Source organism: Eurosta solidaginis, chromosome 2 (genome assembly GCF_040869045.1).
Source record: "Eurosta solidaginis isolate ZX-2024a chromosome 2, ASM4086904v1, whole genome shotgun sequence".
Taxonomy (NCBI): domain Eukaryota; kingdom Metazoa; phylum Arthropoda; class Insecta; order Diptera; family Tephritidae; genus Eurosta; species Eurosta solidaginis.
In genome coordinates this window covers 191,302,941-191,320,527 of record NC_090320.1, presented here as the reverse complement: position 1 = coordinate 191,320,527, position 17,587 = coordinate 191,302,941, and the positions used below count along the sequence as shown (strand labels likewise).

The following is a 17,587-nucleotide window of genomic DNA, read 5'->3' as shown; positions in this document are numbered from 1 at the left end:
GATGTTCTTCAGGGCTACCTGGATACTGTGGCTAGGTGGGCTGAATCATGTGGATTGGCGGTCAACCCGAGAAAAACGGAATTGGTCCTTTTCACAAGAAGATATAAGGTGCCCGATTTCAGAACTCCCTCGATTGGAGGGGTACCTTTGGTACTTTCTGATAGGGTTAAATATTTGGGGATTGTTTTGGACAAGAAACTGTCCTGGAGACCCAATGTGGAAGATCGGGCCAGGAAGGCCGCCATTGCCTTGTACTGCTGCAGAGGAGCTATCGGAAAGAGATGGGGACTCTCGCCAAGAATAGTACACTGGCTTTATGAGATGGTGGTCAAACCGATTCTGCTATATGGGGTGCTGGTCTGGTGGAAAGCACTGGACACGGCGAGCACCTCCAAAATGTTAGTGTCAGTGCAACGGACGGCGCTGATCGGTATCAGTGGCGCTCTCAGAACAACGCCTACCTTGGCACTGAACGTCATGCTGAACATATACCCAGTAGATATTGCGGGAAAGGCGGCCGCGGCAAGGTCGTTGGTTAGGCTTCGTGATATGGGATATAGACTTTCTGACCGCGGACACTCTAGCCTTCTTACCAGTTTCGACTTCATCCCGGACAGAACGGACTATTGTATGCCGATAACAGCTCCCTATACAACCTTCACCCCAGTTATTCCAGAGAGAGAGGATTGGGGAAGAGGAATTATCTGGGGCATGGGACCGGTTAACTTGTTCACGGATGGGTCAAAGCTGGATGGAAAGGTTGGTGGGGGGGTCTTTTGTCAAGAGCTAAATTTAAGCCGCAAGTTTAAGTTGGCTGATCACTGCAGTGTATTCCAAGCGGAAATTGCTGCGATTAAGGATGCGGTGGATGGAATGCTATCCAGTGCTACCACGGTTAGGGAATTTAACATCTACTCTGATAGCCAATCGGCTATCAAGGCCTTGAGCTCAACTACAGTGCGATCGAGGGTGATCTGGGAGTGCCTGACCTCGCTTGCGATTGCATCGAATTATTTTACAATTAAGATTATCTGGGTCCCGGGCCATAGTGATATCCCGGGTAACTGTCAAGCGGATCTCTTAGCCCGCATCGGTACAACTGAACCGGATGAAGATGGCTGTAGGGACTTCGGGATCCCGCTGGCCACCTGTGGATTGCTCCTCCATAACTGGGCCTCGAATCAGCTCAGCAAACGTTGGGCGGATACCACGTCTTGCAGGGTAGCAAGATCTTTCTGGCCGAAAGTGGATGGCAGGAGGTCTGCTGAAATAATTGGGTTCACTAAGGCTCACCTATCAATGGTCATTGGGGTTTTGACAGGGCACTGTCCCATGGGTATCCATGCGGTACGTCTCAATATACTGGAAACTCCATCCTGCTGCAGCTGTATGGAGGATGATGAGGTGGAATCACCAAATCACTTTATGCTTGATTGTCCAGCTTTTGCCAGAATTAGGCGAAAGTACTTCGGTCGCGACTCACTTGGATCTCCCGAGGATATATCCAAAGTTGAGATCGGTATCATTCGGAGCTTTATCGCTGCTACCCAACGATTCTCTAAGTAGCTGGATCTAGGTCACCGTTATTTTTGGTGTATGTGGTATCACAACGGACCTTCGTGTTGTCCAAGTGAGCTATCCTTATCAGGGCAGCTGCCACCTAACCTATCCTATCCTATCCCGGGGTGTGAACCCAGGGCATTCGGCGTGGTAGGCGGAGCACGCTACCACACACCACGGTGGCCGCCAATAGTTAGAAATAGTTTGACAAATAAATAGTAAAAGTGCTAAGTCAGGAGAAAAAATTTGTTTTGAGTGAGGAAATTGTGCTAAGTCATAAAATAGCTGCTGGGTTAGCATACATGATTTTTATTTATCTTTTTCAAAGCTTCTACACTCAAAATTATTGCAACTAAGGTATCCTCGTTCACAGTTTTGAAAAAAAAGGTTATTTCAAAAATTATTCAGTTTTTTTCGTCTCCTGTAAAATTCGTAAAAAGCGACTTAGCACGTTTTCACATTAAGCTAACGATATTTTAATGTGAATTCAAAGTTCGGAGCTTTATGCTGCCGAAAACTTCAAAAACTACAGACTGTCCTTATCTGCGCAAATGAAGCTTAGGGTTAAAGAATTTACAGTGTTCTTTCTGAATTTGAATTTTTTATCAGCTAGCAGGTTTTCGGTAGTTGAGTTTTGAAGCACCAGGCATATGCCTCTTTGCATTCAGCATATGAATGCCCCGCTGCACTCTTTGTAATTTGTCCTTAAGTATTGCCTTTTTGATGTAATTTCTTTTATACATAATTAGGTACATACATTTATATATATGTTTTTAATTCAAATTGTAGGGAATATTTTTAGGCTCGTGCAACAGAACTTTATCAGTGACATTCGATTTTCTAGAAGTGCGGTTTGAGTTAACATGCCGGAAGAGCTTTATTAAAGAAGATTTACTTACATGAAACCGCTCATCGGACGTATATGTTAAAATGCCAGCAGTGAGGATATGTAAATCACGTTTCCGAATCCACGAAACCTAAACAAAACACATAAAAAGAAGTTATTGTAAGGGTATAAAAGAACTTAAAAAATGAGTAGTTGATTGATATTTCTTAAAGGATACAAAAAAAGCTGTTAAATATAATAACTAAAATTGTTTATTTTTACTTCCTTTATCTTGGTGTCGATTGATGTTTTCCGCCAATTTCCATAAAAAATTTGAGACTTTTGCAATATTTTTGATTTACTTCTCGGAGAGTTAGAGCCCTGAAACTTTAACCCCACATCGTAATCCGATGACAATTGACATGAGAAAACTTCGCTAGGTGGCTCATGGATCGTGACAATTCTTAAAAATATCTGAACTTGGAAATTTTGCTTTCGAGTTTTAAGGAATTGCGGGATAACTCCAAGATGTGAAACTTTAAACGAGGATTTGGGCCTTATTACCTTGTAAAATTTAGGATAAAATGGTTTGGTGGAACAGGGATCGAGATATTAGGAGATATTCATAAAGTCCATTAACAACGTGTGGAATCTTGCCACCGCTATTTGACTAGCTTCCCGTAGAGCTTGTAACGTAGCGTTACAATAACGTAACCACCCCCTGTATTTCCTTATTCACTTAAACCTGAACCTCCTTGTACTTATGCTTGTATAGCATAGTCAACAACCACTAATAGCAAACCAATGAAAAAGCGCAATAATGGTGCGTTGACTTCTCAACCAATTTCTATAGCATAGCCAAAAACCACTTGTACTTATTCTTTTATAGCATAGTCAACAACCACTCATAGCAAACGAATGAAAATCACAATAATGGTGCGTTGACTTCTCAACCAGTTTGCGGCACCACCCATATAAACATCGAATTTGTATTTTTGCAATTCAGTCCACGCAGGTGAGCCAGCGGGAGTGGTTGTCTTGTTAAAGACAAAATAACCACTCCGGCTAGCCAGCTGAGTGGAAGGGCGCTGTCATGGCGCGGGTCACCCACCACCAGGGCTGGACGACGAGAGCGGTGTATTCGGACTATTTTTCCCTCCGCCGCCCACCTTGGTGCTTGAGCGGTCCGCTGCCTCAATGACCTCATACCCCCTTTTCCCTCAGCTCGGGTTGCGTGGCAGGGGCGCCGTCATGGCGCGGGTCACCCTCCACCAGGGCTGGACGACGAGAGCGGTGTCTTCGGACTATTTTCCCTCCGTCGCCCACCTTGGTGCTTGAGTGGCCCGCTGCCTCAATTACAACATACCCCCTTCCCCCTCAGCTCGGGTTGCGTGGCAGGGGTGCTTTCATGGCGCGGGTTACCCTCCAGCAGGGCTGGACGACGAGAGGGGTGTCTTCGGACTATTTTTCCCTCCGTCGCCCACCCTGGTGCTTGAGCGGCCCGCTGCCTCAATGACCACATGCCCGCTTCCCCCTCAGCTTGGGTTGCGTGGCAGGGGCGCCGTCATGGCGCGGGTCAACTTCCACCAGGGCTGAAAGACGAGAGCGGTGTCTTCGGACCACCAGAGAAGCCGAGGGAACCACCCGCCGGCAAATCAACCGCAAAAACACAGGTAGATGGCCGATTCTACATACCAGTGGTCATCGAGGGCATGAGCGTGCGCGCACTAGTGGACACCGGCGCCACCCTATCCTATGTAGATGACACCGTACGGAAACACCTAGAAAAGAACAACATTAAAGCGCGCGCCAACAATCGAAGCATCCAGCTGGCAGACCAAACGTGTGTCTTTACCTCGAACTCCTACCCGGCAAGGATTGTGTATCAAGGACGAGCCACAGACGCGATGCTGTCCGTCATCCCAAACTTGGCCGAACAGGTAATCCTCGGAATAGACTTCCCAAGAAAAAGGGGAATCATCCTCACGCTGGATGGTCAGCCGTTGGAGGCCACCGTGACCAAGGGAGCACCCGAACTGGATACGCTATGTGCGTTGACGAGCCGAGAAGACCTGAGCGACGACCAAAACACGGAACTGGGAAACTTCCTGGCACATCACGAAAAGCGGTTTGGCGAAATCATCGGACCAAGCACTGCAGCCGAGTATACGATTCGTCTCAAACACAACCGACCGCTGAAGCAAGGATACTACCCCCGCAACCCGGCCATGCAACAAGTCATCAACGAAGAGGTAGACGAGTTATTAGCAGGAGGAAGAATAGAGCCATCGCGAAACGCGTACAGCTCGCCAATCGTGCTAGTCCGCAAAAAACAGGGCACTTGGAGGATGTGCATAGATTACCGTCAGCTCAACGCCGCCAGCGAACCAGACGCTTACCCGCTGCCGCAAATTGGAGTCATTCTCGACCAGCTGAAAGAAGCGAAATTCATCTCTACCATTGACTTGAAGAACGGCTACTGGCAGATCCCGCTCGGCAGAGCATCTCGACCATACACCGCATTTATAGTTCCTGGCAGGGGATTGTTCCAGTGGAAAGTCATGCCATTTGGCCTACACTCTGCTCCGGCTACCTTTCAACGCGCTCTGGATTCGATACTTGGGCCTGAACTCCAACCAAAAGTTGTCGCCTAACTGGACGATATCATCGTATTGGGAGATACCTTCGCAGAACACTTGGCGATCTTGAGGGAAGTGTTCGAGCGCCTACAAAGACACAAGATGCAAGTAAACTTCGAAAAGAGCAGCTTCGTCCAGCAACAACTCCATTACCTAGGACACATCATCAGTTCGAAAGGAATTCACACCGATCCAGCAAAAGTATCCGCTGTACAGGAGATGCCCGCACCGAAAACGCTCAAAGAGCTCCGCCGTTTTCTTGGACTCGCATCTTGGTACCGCCGTTTCGTGGCAGATTTCTCTACGCTCACCGCGCCGCTTAACCAGCTGCTGAAAAAGGGACAAGTCTGGAAATGGTAGGCGCAACAAAATCACTCTTTTAAAGCACTCAAGGATAAGCTTTCCAGCGCGCCAATACTTTGTTGTCCAGACTTCTCTCGACCGTTTTTTCTCCAGACCGACGCAAGCGGAGAGGGCCTGGGCGTCGTGCTCTATCAACGCCATTCCGACCACGAGAATGTAGTAGCTTACGCCAGCCGAAGCCTAACCCACCTGGAAAAGCGATACTCGGCCACCGAACAAGAATGCCTCGCCGTGCTATGGGGCATCCGTAAGATGAGTCCGTATCTGGAGGGGTATCACTTCACCGTCATCACCGACCACCACTCACTAAAATGGCTGCACTCGCTCCAAAACCCCTATGGACGTCTGGCAAGATGGGTACTGGAATTACAACAATATAACTTCGAAATAGAATACAGGAAAGGGGCACAAAATGTGGTAGCCGACGCGCTCTCCCGCTGCCTGCTACAACTCACGGAAGACGATGTCTTGTACACCATAACCAACAAAACAAACGACTGGCATGAGAGGAAAGCAAGACAAGTGCAAGAACAACCGCAGGCACATCCAGATTACCAGATCGTCGATAACCAACTCTTCCGCCACATTTCCCCGAGGAAACAACTCTCGCGGGCACCGCAATGGAAGGTGTGCGTCCCAGCCGACCGACGAAAAGAAGTACTGCAGGATGTCCACGATGCCGCCGCAGCCGGACATCTCGGAGTAAAGAAAACGCTCAAAAGAGCGCAGCAGAACTATTATTGGCCCGGGATGTTCCGCGACGTACTAAAACACGTACGGAAGTGTATCAAATGCGCGGAATACAAAGTCGAGCAAAGACGCCCAGCAGGATTGATGGCAACTATGCAATAATCACGATCGTGGGAAATAGTAACCGCTGACTTCGTGGGACCACTGCCTCGTTCCATGCAAGGAAATACGTGTCTCCTCGTCGTGGTGGATAAATTCTCCAAGTGGGTGGAGTTGATCCCAGTGCGCCAGGCGACAACGGCAAGCGTGATCAAAGCACTCCAAGAAAGAGTCATATATCGATTTGGCTGCCCGAAAACCTTCCTCACCGACAATGGCAAACAATTCGTCGGGAAGGCATTAGCAACGTTTTTGAACGACCACCGCATCGATCACAAGTTTACGGCAGCCTACGCACCGCACGAAAACCCCCCGAGCGAACCAACCGAGTCGTGAAAACCATGATAGCTCAGCGATGCAAGGACGACCACCGCACATGGGACCAGGAGCTTCCGCAAATAGCATTCGCGAAAAACACGGCCAGCCACGAATCTACAACAGCATCGGCAGCAGAAATCAATTTGGGTAGACATCTTACGGCACCACAGCAAGTGCGCACGGAGGGAGCAGTACCAGCAGAGCCACCAACCGTACCACCGTCCATCACCAAGTTATGGGACGAGATAAAAGGGAACCTAGCCAAAGCTTCAAAGCGACAGAAAAAACACTACGACTTACGCAGACGGCAATGGAAACCACGCATAGGCGAGCAGGTGATGAAAAGGGACCACCCACTCTCATCCGCGGCAGACAAATTCGCCCAGAAGTTAGCACCAAAATTTTCCGGCCCATACTTGGTGATGGAATATGTTTCCACGAACACGGTGAAACTAAGCCACCCGGAGCGACCAAAGCGTCACCACGCGCACTCACATTTGCAAGACCTGAAGCCGTACGAATCCTAAACAACCCGTTTACTTATTCATTCCAGAAACCAAACCGCCCGACATGAGTCACAAACACCGGCAACCCACACCACCGGACTCACCAAAACCTATCCGCCCATGGCGCCAACCATTTGAGGCAACATTATGGCCGGCGAATAAGCCAAAAATTCAAAAAATACAAATTTTTCGAGGCCGACCGATCTACGACCACCTAGTGGCCATCCGGGAGGAGGAGTCGGCAACAGAGCCGTAAGAACGCCGCGCCCCGAAACCGGCGAAACGACAAAAACAACGCAAGACAAATTGCCGGACCACGAGGAATTCTTCAAAGAGCTAAGGCTGAAGCGACCGAACAGAGGGGGAAAGAAAACCTGGACGTTGCACTGGAAGAACCAGCGGGTCAAAGTAAAAATGATGGGCGAGAACCAGGCGAAAGTTTCTCTGATGGGAATTAACCAGATGGTACCAATCGAATAAGACATCAACACAGGAGGCCAAACAAATCTATTTTTATATACAATTACAAGAATGCTTGTCAGATTTAAGACAAAAAACAAAAATGAAATATGAATTATTTTTCAAATTACAAAAAAAAAAAAAAAAAACAACCATATAACATTAAAAAGGGAACAAGAGAAGTACGAAAACGGACACAGTTTAGTACGCCTCCACCCCCGACAAAAAAAAAAATATAAAAAAGAAACAAATTTTTTCTATTTAAGTCGAATAATATTTTTTTTTGAAATTAAGCTTGAAATGTTAATATTAACTCTGTTATAACTTAAGTGGAATGACTGTATATTTTTGGAAAAAAAAAATTCTTTTAAATAAAGTGCTTCGCCCACACGCACACCGGCACAATACCTAGGCCATGCCTGGTGATCCATCTCTCCCGACCGCAGCTTTCCGTCAACCGAAGTGGGAGGGGGACTGTAACGTAGCGTTACAATAACGTAACCACCCCCTGTATTTCCTTATTCACTTAAACCTGAACCTCCTTGTACTTATGCTTGTATAGCATAGTCAACAACCACTAATAGCAAACCAATGAAAAAGCGCAATAATGGTGCGTTGACTTCTCAACCAGTTTCTATAGCATAGCCAAAAACCACTTGTACTTATTCTTTTATAGCATAGTCAACAACCACTGATAGCAAACGAATGAAAAGCACAATAACGGTGCGTTGACTTCTCAACCAGTTTGCGGCACCACCCATATAAACATCGAATTTGTATTTTTGCAATTCAGTCCACGCAGGTGAGCCAGCGGGAGTGGTTGTCTTGTTAAAGACAAAATAACCACTCCGTCTAGCCAGCTGAGTGGAAGGGGCGCTGTCATGGCGCGGGTCACCCTCCACCAGGGCTGGACGACGAGAGCGATGTCTTCGGACTATTTTTCCCTCCGTCGCCCACCTTGGTGCTTGAGCGGCCCGCTGCCTCAATGACCTCATACCCCCTTTCCCCTCAGCTCGGGTTGCGTGGCAGGGGCGCCGTCATGGCGCGGGTCACCCTCCAACAGGGCTGGACGACGAGAGCGGTGTCTTCGGACTATTTTTCCCTCCGTCGCCCACCCTGGTGCTTGAGCGGCCCGCTGCCTCAATGACCACATGCCCTCTTCCCCCCTCAGCTCAGGTTGCATGGCAGGGGCGCCGTCATGGCGCGAGTCACCCTCCACCAGTGCTGGACGACGAGAGCGGTGTCTTCGGACTACTTTTCCCTCCGTCGCCCACCCTGGTGTTGAGCGGCCCGCTGCCTCAATGACCCAAAGCACCCGTCCCCCAGCTCTGGTTTAATAGGCTGGCCGTAGCGGTGGGACCACTCCCACTAGTTAGCTAGGGAGAAGAGGGTGCGGCCGTGGCGTGAGTCAACCCTTGCTGCACCAGGACGACGAGAGTGGTGTCTTCGGGCTACTTTTTCCTCCGTCACCCTTGTCTGGTAAGCAATGACCCGCTGCCAGAACGACCGCACGACCCCTCTCCAAAACTCTGGTTTCAGCCGTGAGCCGATGCGTGCGCACAGGGGCTATCGCTGTGCCGTTAAGGTGCACTTCCCCTCCGCGCACGGATCGACCCACGGTGTCTCGGCTGGTACAGCCCCGCCCCTTACGCACCTTCTATTAGCGTGCAAGTAGGGAGGCGGGGGTGTCCAGCGGTGAAACCAGCACTAACCGAGTCCTCGCAGTTTCTCCCGCAGGTGACTGACCGCGCCGATTACCTAGCCTGCCGAACACGTTCGAGCATCCCGAACCTGCCGAAGCCGACCGACCAACACAAGCCCGCTGGTACGCCCCTCCTATCCCGCCCGGAACACGCAGCTACTGTCCAGGTAAACCCCGTCGCCATCCTATCTCCCCGGCCCTGGTACGAACTCCGTAGCTCACCGCCGTTGCATCCGTCACGCCGCTGCTACAACGACCGTTGGCCGTCTGCCATCCTACCGCCGTTAAGCCGATGCATCCGTTCCGCCGCTGCTACGACGACCGTTGGCCGTTCGCCACCCTACCGCCGTTAAGCCGCTGCATCCGTCCCGCCGCTGCTAAGACGACCGTTGGCCGTTCGCCATCCTACCGCCGTTAAGCTGCTGCATCCGTCACGCCGCCGCTACGACGACCGTTGGCCGCTTGCCATCCTACCACCGTTAAGCCGCTGCATCCGTCCTACCGCTGCTACGACGACCGTTGGCCGTTCGCCACCCTACCGCCGTTAAGCCGCTGCATCCGTCCCGCCGCTGCTTCCGTACCGCCGTACCAGTCCGTCCGTTACCCGACCGTTTAACCGCCCTATCGAACCTCCTCTACTCCAACGACCGTTAGCCGCCGCTCAGCCCCCTCGCCATCTTGCGACGGAAAGCTGCTGCCCGCCTAATATCTCCAGCAGTGTGTGCGTGTGTTCGTAACACATAAATATCGTATATTTATTCAGTAGGGGTTTGTGGGACCTTTACTTGACTCTGGATTGACTGAGCGTTACCCCAGCCTTAGACAAAACCCACCTCATAAGCTAGATTCTTAAAACTAAGAAAATACTTCAGAACCCAATGATAATGCAATACGAGGAAAAAAATGTCACCTAGTTGGCCGCAAAAATATATCAGGGATATATTTATCCTTCTGACTCATAACGAATTTGTAGGTTGGTCTGTGGTTTCTACGATCTCAAACAAAAATATGCACTTGAATACGAATCCGACCTCTGATGGTTGCTGTTGAGTTGCTATTTACATTTTTTTATAGCTTGAAATAAAAATGAATAAACTCCAAATAATAAACAATCTAGAACAATGGTTACAATTAGCACTTAGAATTATAGTTTCCGACTCTAAGTATACAGATGTGTATGTATGTGTAAATAGCACAGTTCCACAATTTGAACTTATTGCCAGTACAGTTTATTCTGAAATGCCATAGAAATGTTTAGTTTGTGAACGTTGCCGCAAATGAATTGTAAGCAATCCAATACGTCATTAAAACTAGTTTCGTTTACACCAGCGTAGGAGAACGCAAAATTGCAACAAGCACAATAAATCAATTTTCACTACAAAAAACCATCAAGACATGCCAACAGTCAAAATAAGTTGGCAAACGATAATACAAGAAAAAACGTTAATGGTTTCAAGAATTAAATGATAAATTTGCATATTTCAATAAAAGGAAATATGGAAAACAAGTAAGGAAGGCTAAGTTCGGATCTAACCGAACATTACACACTCAGCTGAGAGCTTTGCAAACAAAATAAGGGAAAATCACCATATAGGAAAATGAACCTAGGGTAACCCTGGAATGTGTTTTTATGACATGGGTATCAAATGGAAGGTATTAAAGTGTATTTTGGAAGGGAGTGGGCCTTAGTTCTATAGGTGGACGCCATTTCGGGATATCGCCATAAAGGAGGACCAGGGGTGACTCTAGAATGTTTTCGTATGATATGGGTATCAAATTGAAGGTACTAAAGAGGGTTTTAAAAGGGAGTTGTATATGTGAAAGCGTTTTCGAGATATCCACCACCATGTGGACCAGGGTGACCCAGAACATCATCTGTCGGGTACCGCTAATTTATTTATATATGTAATACCACGAACAATATTCCTGCCATGATTCCAAGGGCTTTTGATTTCGCCCTGCAGAACTTTTTCATTTTCTTCTACTTAATACGGTTTCACGCCCATTTTACAAAATTCTAAGGTTATATTTTGCGTCAAAAAACCAATCCAATTACCATGTTTCATCCCTTCTTTTCGCATTTGGTATAGAATTATGAAATTTTTTTCATTTTTCGAATTTTTCGATATCGAAAAAGTGGGCGTGGTCATAGTCGGATTTCGGCCTACCAAGATAAAGTGAGTTCAGATAAATACGTGAACTAAGTTTAGTAAAGATATATTGATTTTTGCTCAAGTTGCCGAGCGGAAGGACAGAGGGCCGACTCTGTATAAAAACTGGGCGTGACTTCAACCGATTTCACCCATTTTCGGAGAAAACAGTTACCGTCATAGAAGCTGTGCCGTTACCAAATTTCACAAGGATTGGTAAATTTTTGTTCGACTTACGGCATTAAAAGTATTCTAGACAAATTAAATGAAAAAGGGCGCAGCCACGCCCATTTTGAAATTTTCTTTTATTTTTTTATTTTGTGGCACCATATCATTCCTGGAGTTAAATGTTGACATAATTTCCTTATATACTGTAAAGATATTAATTTTTTTGTTAAAATTTAACTTAACAACTTTTTTGGTTAAAGTTGGCGTGTTCATCATCCAATTTTTCTAATTTTTATCAAGAACACATATAGTAATAGAAGTAACGATTCTGCTAAATTTTATCATGATAGCCTCAACGACTGCCAAATTTCAACTTAAATAAATAAATAAATGTAAGGCGCAATAACCTCCGAAGAGATCTAAGGCCGAGCTTCTCTTCCAATTTGCGTCGTGCTCCTCTTGATTTTCCCTACAAATTGGCGGGACGGGACCTACATGTTTTATGCCGACTCCGAACGGCATCTGCAAGGCAGATGAGTTTTCACTGAGAGCGCTTGCCAAACACTGCCGAGGGGCGACTCCGCTTAGAAAAATTTTCTTCTAATTGAAAAATCTTATTTCTAAAATTTTGGTGTTGCTTTGCCCGGGGTTGAACCCAGGGCATACGGTGTGGTAGGCGGATCACGCTACCATCACACCACGGTGGTCGCAAATTTCAACTTACAACTTTTAAATTACCTTCTTTTAAAAGTGGGCGGTGCCACCCCCATTGTCCAAAAGTTTACTAGTTTTCTATTCTGCGTCATAAGGTCAACCCATCTTCCAAGTTTCGCAGTTGCACAGAATAGTTGAAATTATCAAAGCTTGCAAACAATGGTTTCAAAGAAAACTAAAAGTCAATATTTTTCTCTGATTCTAATTAAGAGCGAGCATAAATAGGAATGAAATACAGATGTACATTAAAATTCGAATGATAATCAGTCTTCCTTCATAAACAATTTTGTTACCACATCGAAATGAGATAGACTTAACAAGTAAGGAAGTCTAAGTTCTGGTGAAACCGAACATTACATACCCAGCTGCACACTTTATATGCTGTTGTTGTTTGTTTTATGTGCTTAATAATGTTACAAGGCTGCGCAATAATACATATACATATGGTTCTATTCTGGACTAATTTTTTTTTCGAGTTATGGCTCACGAAACATAGAAAATTGCTTAGTCATAAAAGGGGCGGTGCCACGCCCATTTTTTAGATTTCAAGTTTTTCCTACTTATTGTTATAAATCCACTTGGGAAATGAAATACCATAGATATAAAGGTTTTTTTTTTAAAATCTTTTATTTAAAAGTGGGCGTGCTCCTTAACCGATTTCGTTGATTTTTCTTCAAAGCATTCCTTATAGTAAAGGCAACCTCTATGCCGAATTGTGTTACGATAAGTTTAACGATTTTTGATTTATGATTAATAATATTTGTAAAATTGATTTTATCACAAGTGGGCGGTTCCACGCCCATTTAAAAATTTTTTATCAAGAGTCTCAATATCAGTCCACATGTCAAATTTCAACATTCTAAGTGTATTATTTACTAAATAACCAGGTTTTTTGTGTTTTCCAAAATGTTATATATATAAAAAGTTGGCGTGGTTATCATCCGATTTCTCTCATTTTCAATACCAATCTATTCTGGGTCCAGATAAGCTTTGTGAAGATATCTCTATATTTACTCAAGTTATCGTGTTAACGGACAGACAGATGAACGGAAAAGCTCAATCAAATTTTTCGATACTGATGATTTTGATATATGGAAGTCTATGCCTATCTCGATTCCTTTATACATGTACGACCAACCGTTATCCAATCAAAGTTATAATACCCTGTATACAAGTACAGCTAGGCATAAAAATGAGATGAATGAGTGTTCCAAAACACAAGTGGATAAAAATAAAAAAACAAATGTAAGGCGCGAGGTGTGCGCGCGTCGATATTCCTGTGCTCGCGTGCCTTTTGCACCTTTTCCTTTCATTCCTCCATTTTACTTTATTCTATCGCGAAAAACGGATCTCAAGATCGCAAAATTTTTGAAATATATACCAATTTTGCCTAATATAGCTTATGTTATTTTTAAGAGAAAAATGTCGCCACAGAGTATTTGAAAGTTTAAATGCGCCCCTGATATGCATAAGACCGACATTAGACTGGGTCGAAAAAAAAGTTGCTAATGTCCGCCCATAAATTTGAAGATTATGTTGAGAGGGTTTCGGAAAAATTTTTTTTCAATTTTTGTGATCCTTCGAAATACAGCCAAAAAGGTTTTTCTTGGGTACTTGGGTATTGGACGTCCCATTTTTAAAATAGATATGTCATTATTATTGGCCTTGAGAAGCTTCACATTTCCGTTTTATGTATTTATTGTTTGTTAGCTGACCTAATCATGTGAAAACGACTTCATAGCTTAAAAGGACATTAAACGGAAATGTGAAGCTCCTCTAGGCCAAAATAATGACATATCAAAAAATCGGACATCAAATAACCAAGTTACAACGAAAAAACCTTTTCTGCTTTATTTCGAAGGATCAAAAAAAAAAAAAATTCCGAAACCCTCTCAACATAATCTTCAAATTTAGGGGCGGACATTATTAGCTTTCACTTTTTTTTTTTTTTTTTTTTTTTGTATGGGGACCAACCCAGTCTAACCGACATTTATAAAAATCGATAACCAAGACGAAGAAATATTAATATCGCCTTCAGTTAACCAAACTACATAAAAACCTTCTAAACTCTACTGGATTACAAAATCTTATTGCTTTCGGGAGTTGACATTTTTGCTTTAAGAACCTTTTTATGATTTCTAAGGGTGAACTGCCTTAAAAGATTGCATTTCAGCATTAAAACGTCATATTCGAAGAGTTTATAAATAAAAATAAAATAAATGTAAGGCGCGATAACCTCCGAAGAGATCTAAGGCCGAGCTTCTCTTCCAATTTGCGTCGTGCTCCTCTTGATTTTCGCTACAAATTGGCCGGACGGGACCTACATGTTTTATGCCGACTCCGAACGGCATCTGCAAAGCAGATGAGTTTTCACTGAGAGCTTTTCATGGCAGAAATACACCCGGAGTGCTTGCCAAACACTGCCGAGGGGCGACCCCGCTTAGAAAAATTTTCTTCTAATTGAAAAATCTTATTTCTAAAATTTTGATGTTGCTTTGTCCGGGAGTTGAACCCAGGGCATACGGTGTGATAGGCGGAGCACGCTACCATCACACCACGGTGGCCGCCTCGAAGAGTTTAGTTAATAGAATAACCTAAGAGTCCAACCTCTAGTGTGTATATGAAGTGAGAAAAGTCTACATACACCCCATATTTCCGCTGGATTGAAAGACTTATAGCTTACTAACGTCACCCAGGGTCGAAAATTCGACCAAGATAAGAGATATACTAGCTTAAGCTTGCAAAGAGATTTCTAGACATGGGACATCCAAACTTCTTTTTTATTTTATATGGGTCAAAGCCCATTTCCCTTATATATATTCTATTATTTTCTATTTGAAGCTGAACAATTTTCGTGTGGCATGTTTACAGAGTGGCTAAAATATCTGTAAAAAGTTTATTAAAATTATGTAAGTTTCTTATTAATTTTTAGAAACTGATATTTTTTCTATTTAAGTTTCATTTTTAATTATTAGTTTAAAACTGCCCCCCCCCCCCCCCCCCCCCCCCCCCCCATTGAGCTTTGCTTATCCTTCTAGAAGTCTGCGTTGGCAATGCGCATCCTTGGTCAGGAATTTCGTTCCATATCCTCAGTAAGCGTTGATTGAATTGATACATCTCAAGTTGTTTAAGCAGCCTCTTCATCTCTAACATGTAGGCCAATATGCAGTTATCCACTGGGCTCGTTTCCAAGGACATGAACAAACATTCATCCGAAATAATAAAACAATAAATTTTCTTTTTGAATTTTCTCAGTACAATTTTAATTCCTTCTCAATCTCTCTACACTTATTGAATTTTCTACTCTTGCCATAATTAGCATCAATATAACCAAAATTGCTTAGTTACGCCTGCTGCTATTGTCGCAATAGCGCTTTAAAAAAGTGTAAAAGTTATATATAGCTAGATAAACAGATAGCTAGATAGAGATATACCGTATTAGACATTTGCGTGTGAACGCTCCCTTTTTCTAGGTTTACCACTTTTCGTTAAAAGTTTGAAATTATCATTATAGGCATCGAAACCAAATTACAGTAATATAACTGAATATGTATAATAAGTAAATTTGAGTTTGTATAGAGGCCGCCGTGGTGTGGTCGAAAATTTTTAAAAAAGTTTTTTCAATCAGAAACAAGTTTTTCTAAGCGGGGTCGCCCAGCGGCAGTGATTTGACAAACACTCCGAGTGTATTTCTGTCCTGAAAATCTTCCCAGTGAAAATTCATCTGCCGATTCCGTTCAGAGTCGGCATATAACATGTATGTCCCGGAAAAATTAAAAAAGGGCACGACGTATATTGGAAGAGAATCTCGGCCTAAAATCTCTTCGCAGGCTATCACGCCTTGCATTTCTTTATTTTATGGAGAATGCCACGCTCCTTTTTCCAATATTCTCCACTTTTCGTGAAAACTTTGGCTTTGGAAGTGTTGGCAGCTATACCAAGTTTGAGTAATGTAACTTTATCGGTTCAGGATATATGCTATATGGAAAGAAAAATTTGTGTGGGAGGTACTACACCCTCTGATGTTGGGCATTCATCTGTCAGGGAGTAAAAGGAAACTGCTTGCACACATTTTTCGGAAATGTTTTTGTCTTTTCTAAACAACAATAATATGGTGTGTATGTAGACTACTGTCTGTCACTGTATATATCTTAGTTTAAACTATTATGTATCTTCTACACAAACTCACCGATTTATCGCTTAAATTATCCACTCGACAATTGATCGTAGCGGTTTGGCCTGAACGCGCTGTTATATTTCGTGGCATACCAATATCAAAAGTTGGCGGTAGATACGTAGTCTCATCTAATTGTTCACCTTGCCCAAAGGAAGTTGTTTCCACGTATGGACCACCCAAGCCCAGCGTGTTAATATTGTTTAATTGCTGTTTTTGATAATAATTTGTTCGTAGCTGTTGTTGTTGGTATTGATGAGTGCTTCGGTAACTTCGATTGTCAGCCTTGATTGGAGCAAAATCACGGTTAGCGTAAATATAATTATTGTGAGGCAACTGATAATTGGTGCCAGTGGAAGTTAATTCCATTGTTGACGTATGAAGAGAAGCTGGAATGGAAAGAGAAGATATTGAAAAGTTATTGAAGGCACAATTATTTTAGTACATTTTTATAATTTGAAGCATTTTAGCGTTCAAATAAATAAATGCGATCATACATTTTATCTACCATTTGTTCGGCTATGCCAAAGGCCTTATACCTTTCATGCATAGACTTTAACAATTTTCCGATCGAATTTAAAAAATTCGTATAATTTGGACAATCACTTGCATACAAAAGCAGATGAAAGCGACATTTTTTGATACATCTCAAATTTCGGTAGTCACTCTCGACTTAATCGGTGGTAGCGCCTAGCGATTTGTTTTATATCCTACTTAAGTCAACCAGAAAAATCGATAGTCTTAACCGAAAAAAGTTTATGTTATCATTGCTCATCCATTCATAGGTATATTATTCGTCAGCCTATTTGTCCAAAGGTTGTTTTTTTTTTTTTTACACTAACTGTCATTTAAAGAAATGTATTGTAATGAAATTCGACACACTACTGTAAAAAATAAATATTGTTTCAAAACATATATGCAATACTGCTATATTGCTAATAGAAAATGCTCGCAATGTGTTTTGAATTCGAAATCAAAACAAGACAGCCTATAAAATGTTTGTGATTGTAACGGCATCAAATAAGTGTGACAAGAAAACAATTAAATTTAGGTACATTCGATTATTGATTACAAAAACAATAACGTTTAAACAGCAATATATCGGCACTCTGATGTTTGGGAATGTGCTTAGCCTTTTGTAGCAATATAAGAGTATTAC

The 17,587-nt window shown here is 43.8% G+C and overlaps 1 protein-coding gene across 8 annotated transcripts in view; it reads right to left on the bottom strand.

Annotated features, from left to right (window-relative positions):
- Window positions 1-17,587, bottom strand: part of LOC137240422 (zwei Ig domain protein zig-8-like) — a 467,000-nt gene that overhangs the window by 125,718 nt on the left and 323,695 nt on the right. For all 8 annotated transcript variants that reach the window (XM_067766657.1, XM_067766664.1, XM_067766658.1 and 5 more), the window contains 2 exons: window positions 16,444-16,817; window positions 2,460-2,537 (listed from right to left, as the gene is read on the bottom strand). In XM_067766657.1, coding sequence (XP_067622758.1) covers window positions 2,460-2,537; window positions 16,444-16,817 — 452 coding nt within the window. The remainder of the gene's footprint in view (window positions 1-2,459; window positions 2,538-16,443; window positions 16,818-17,587) is intronic.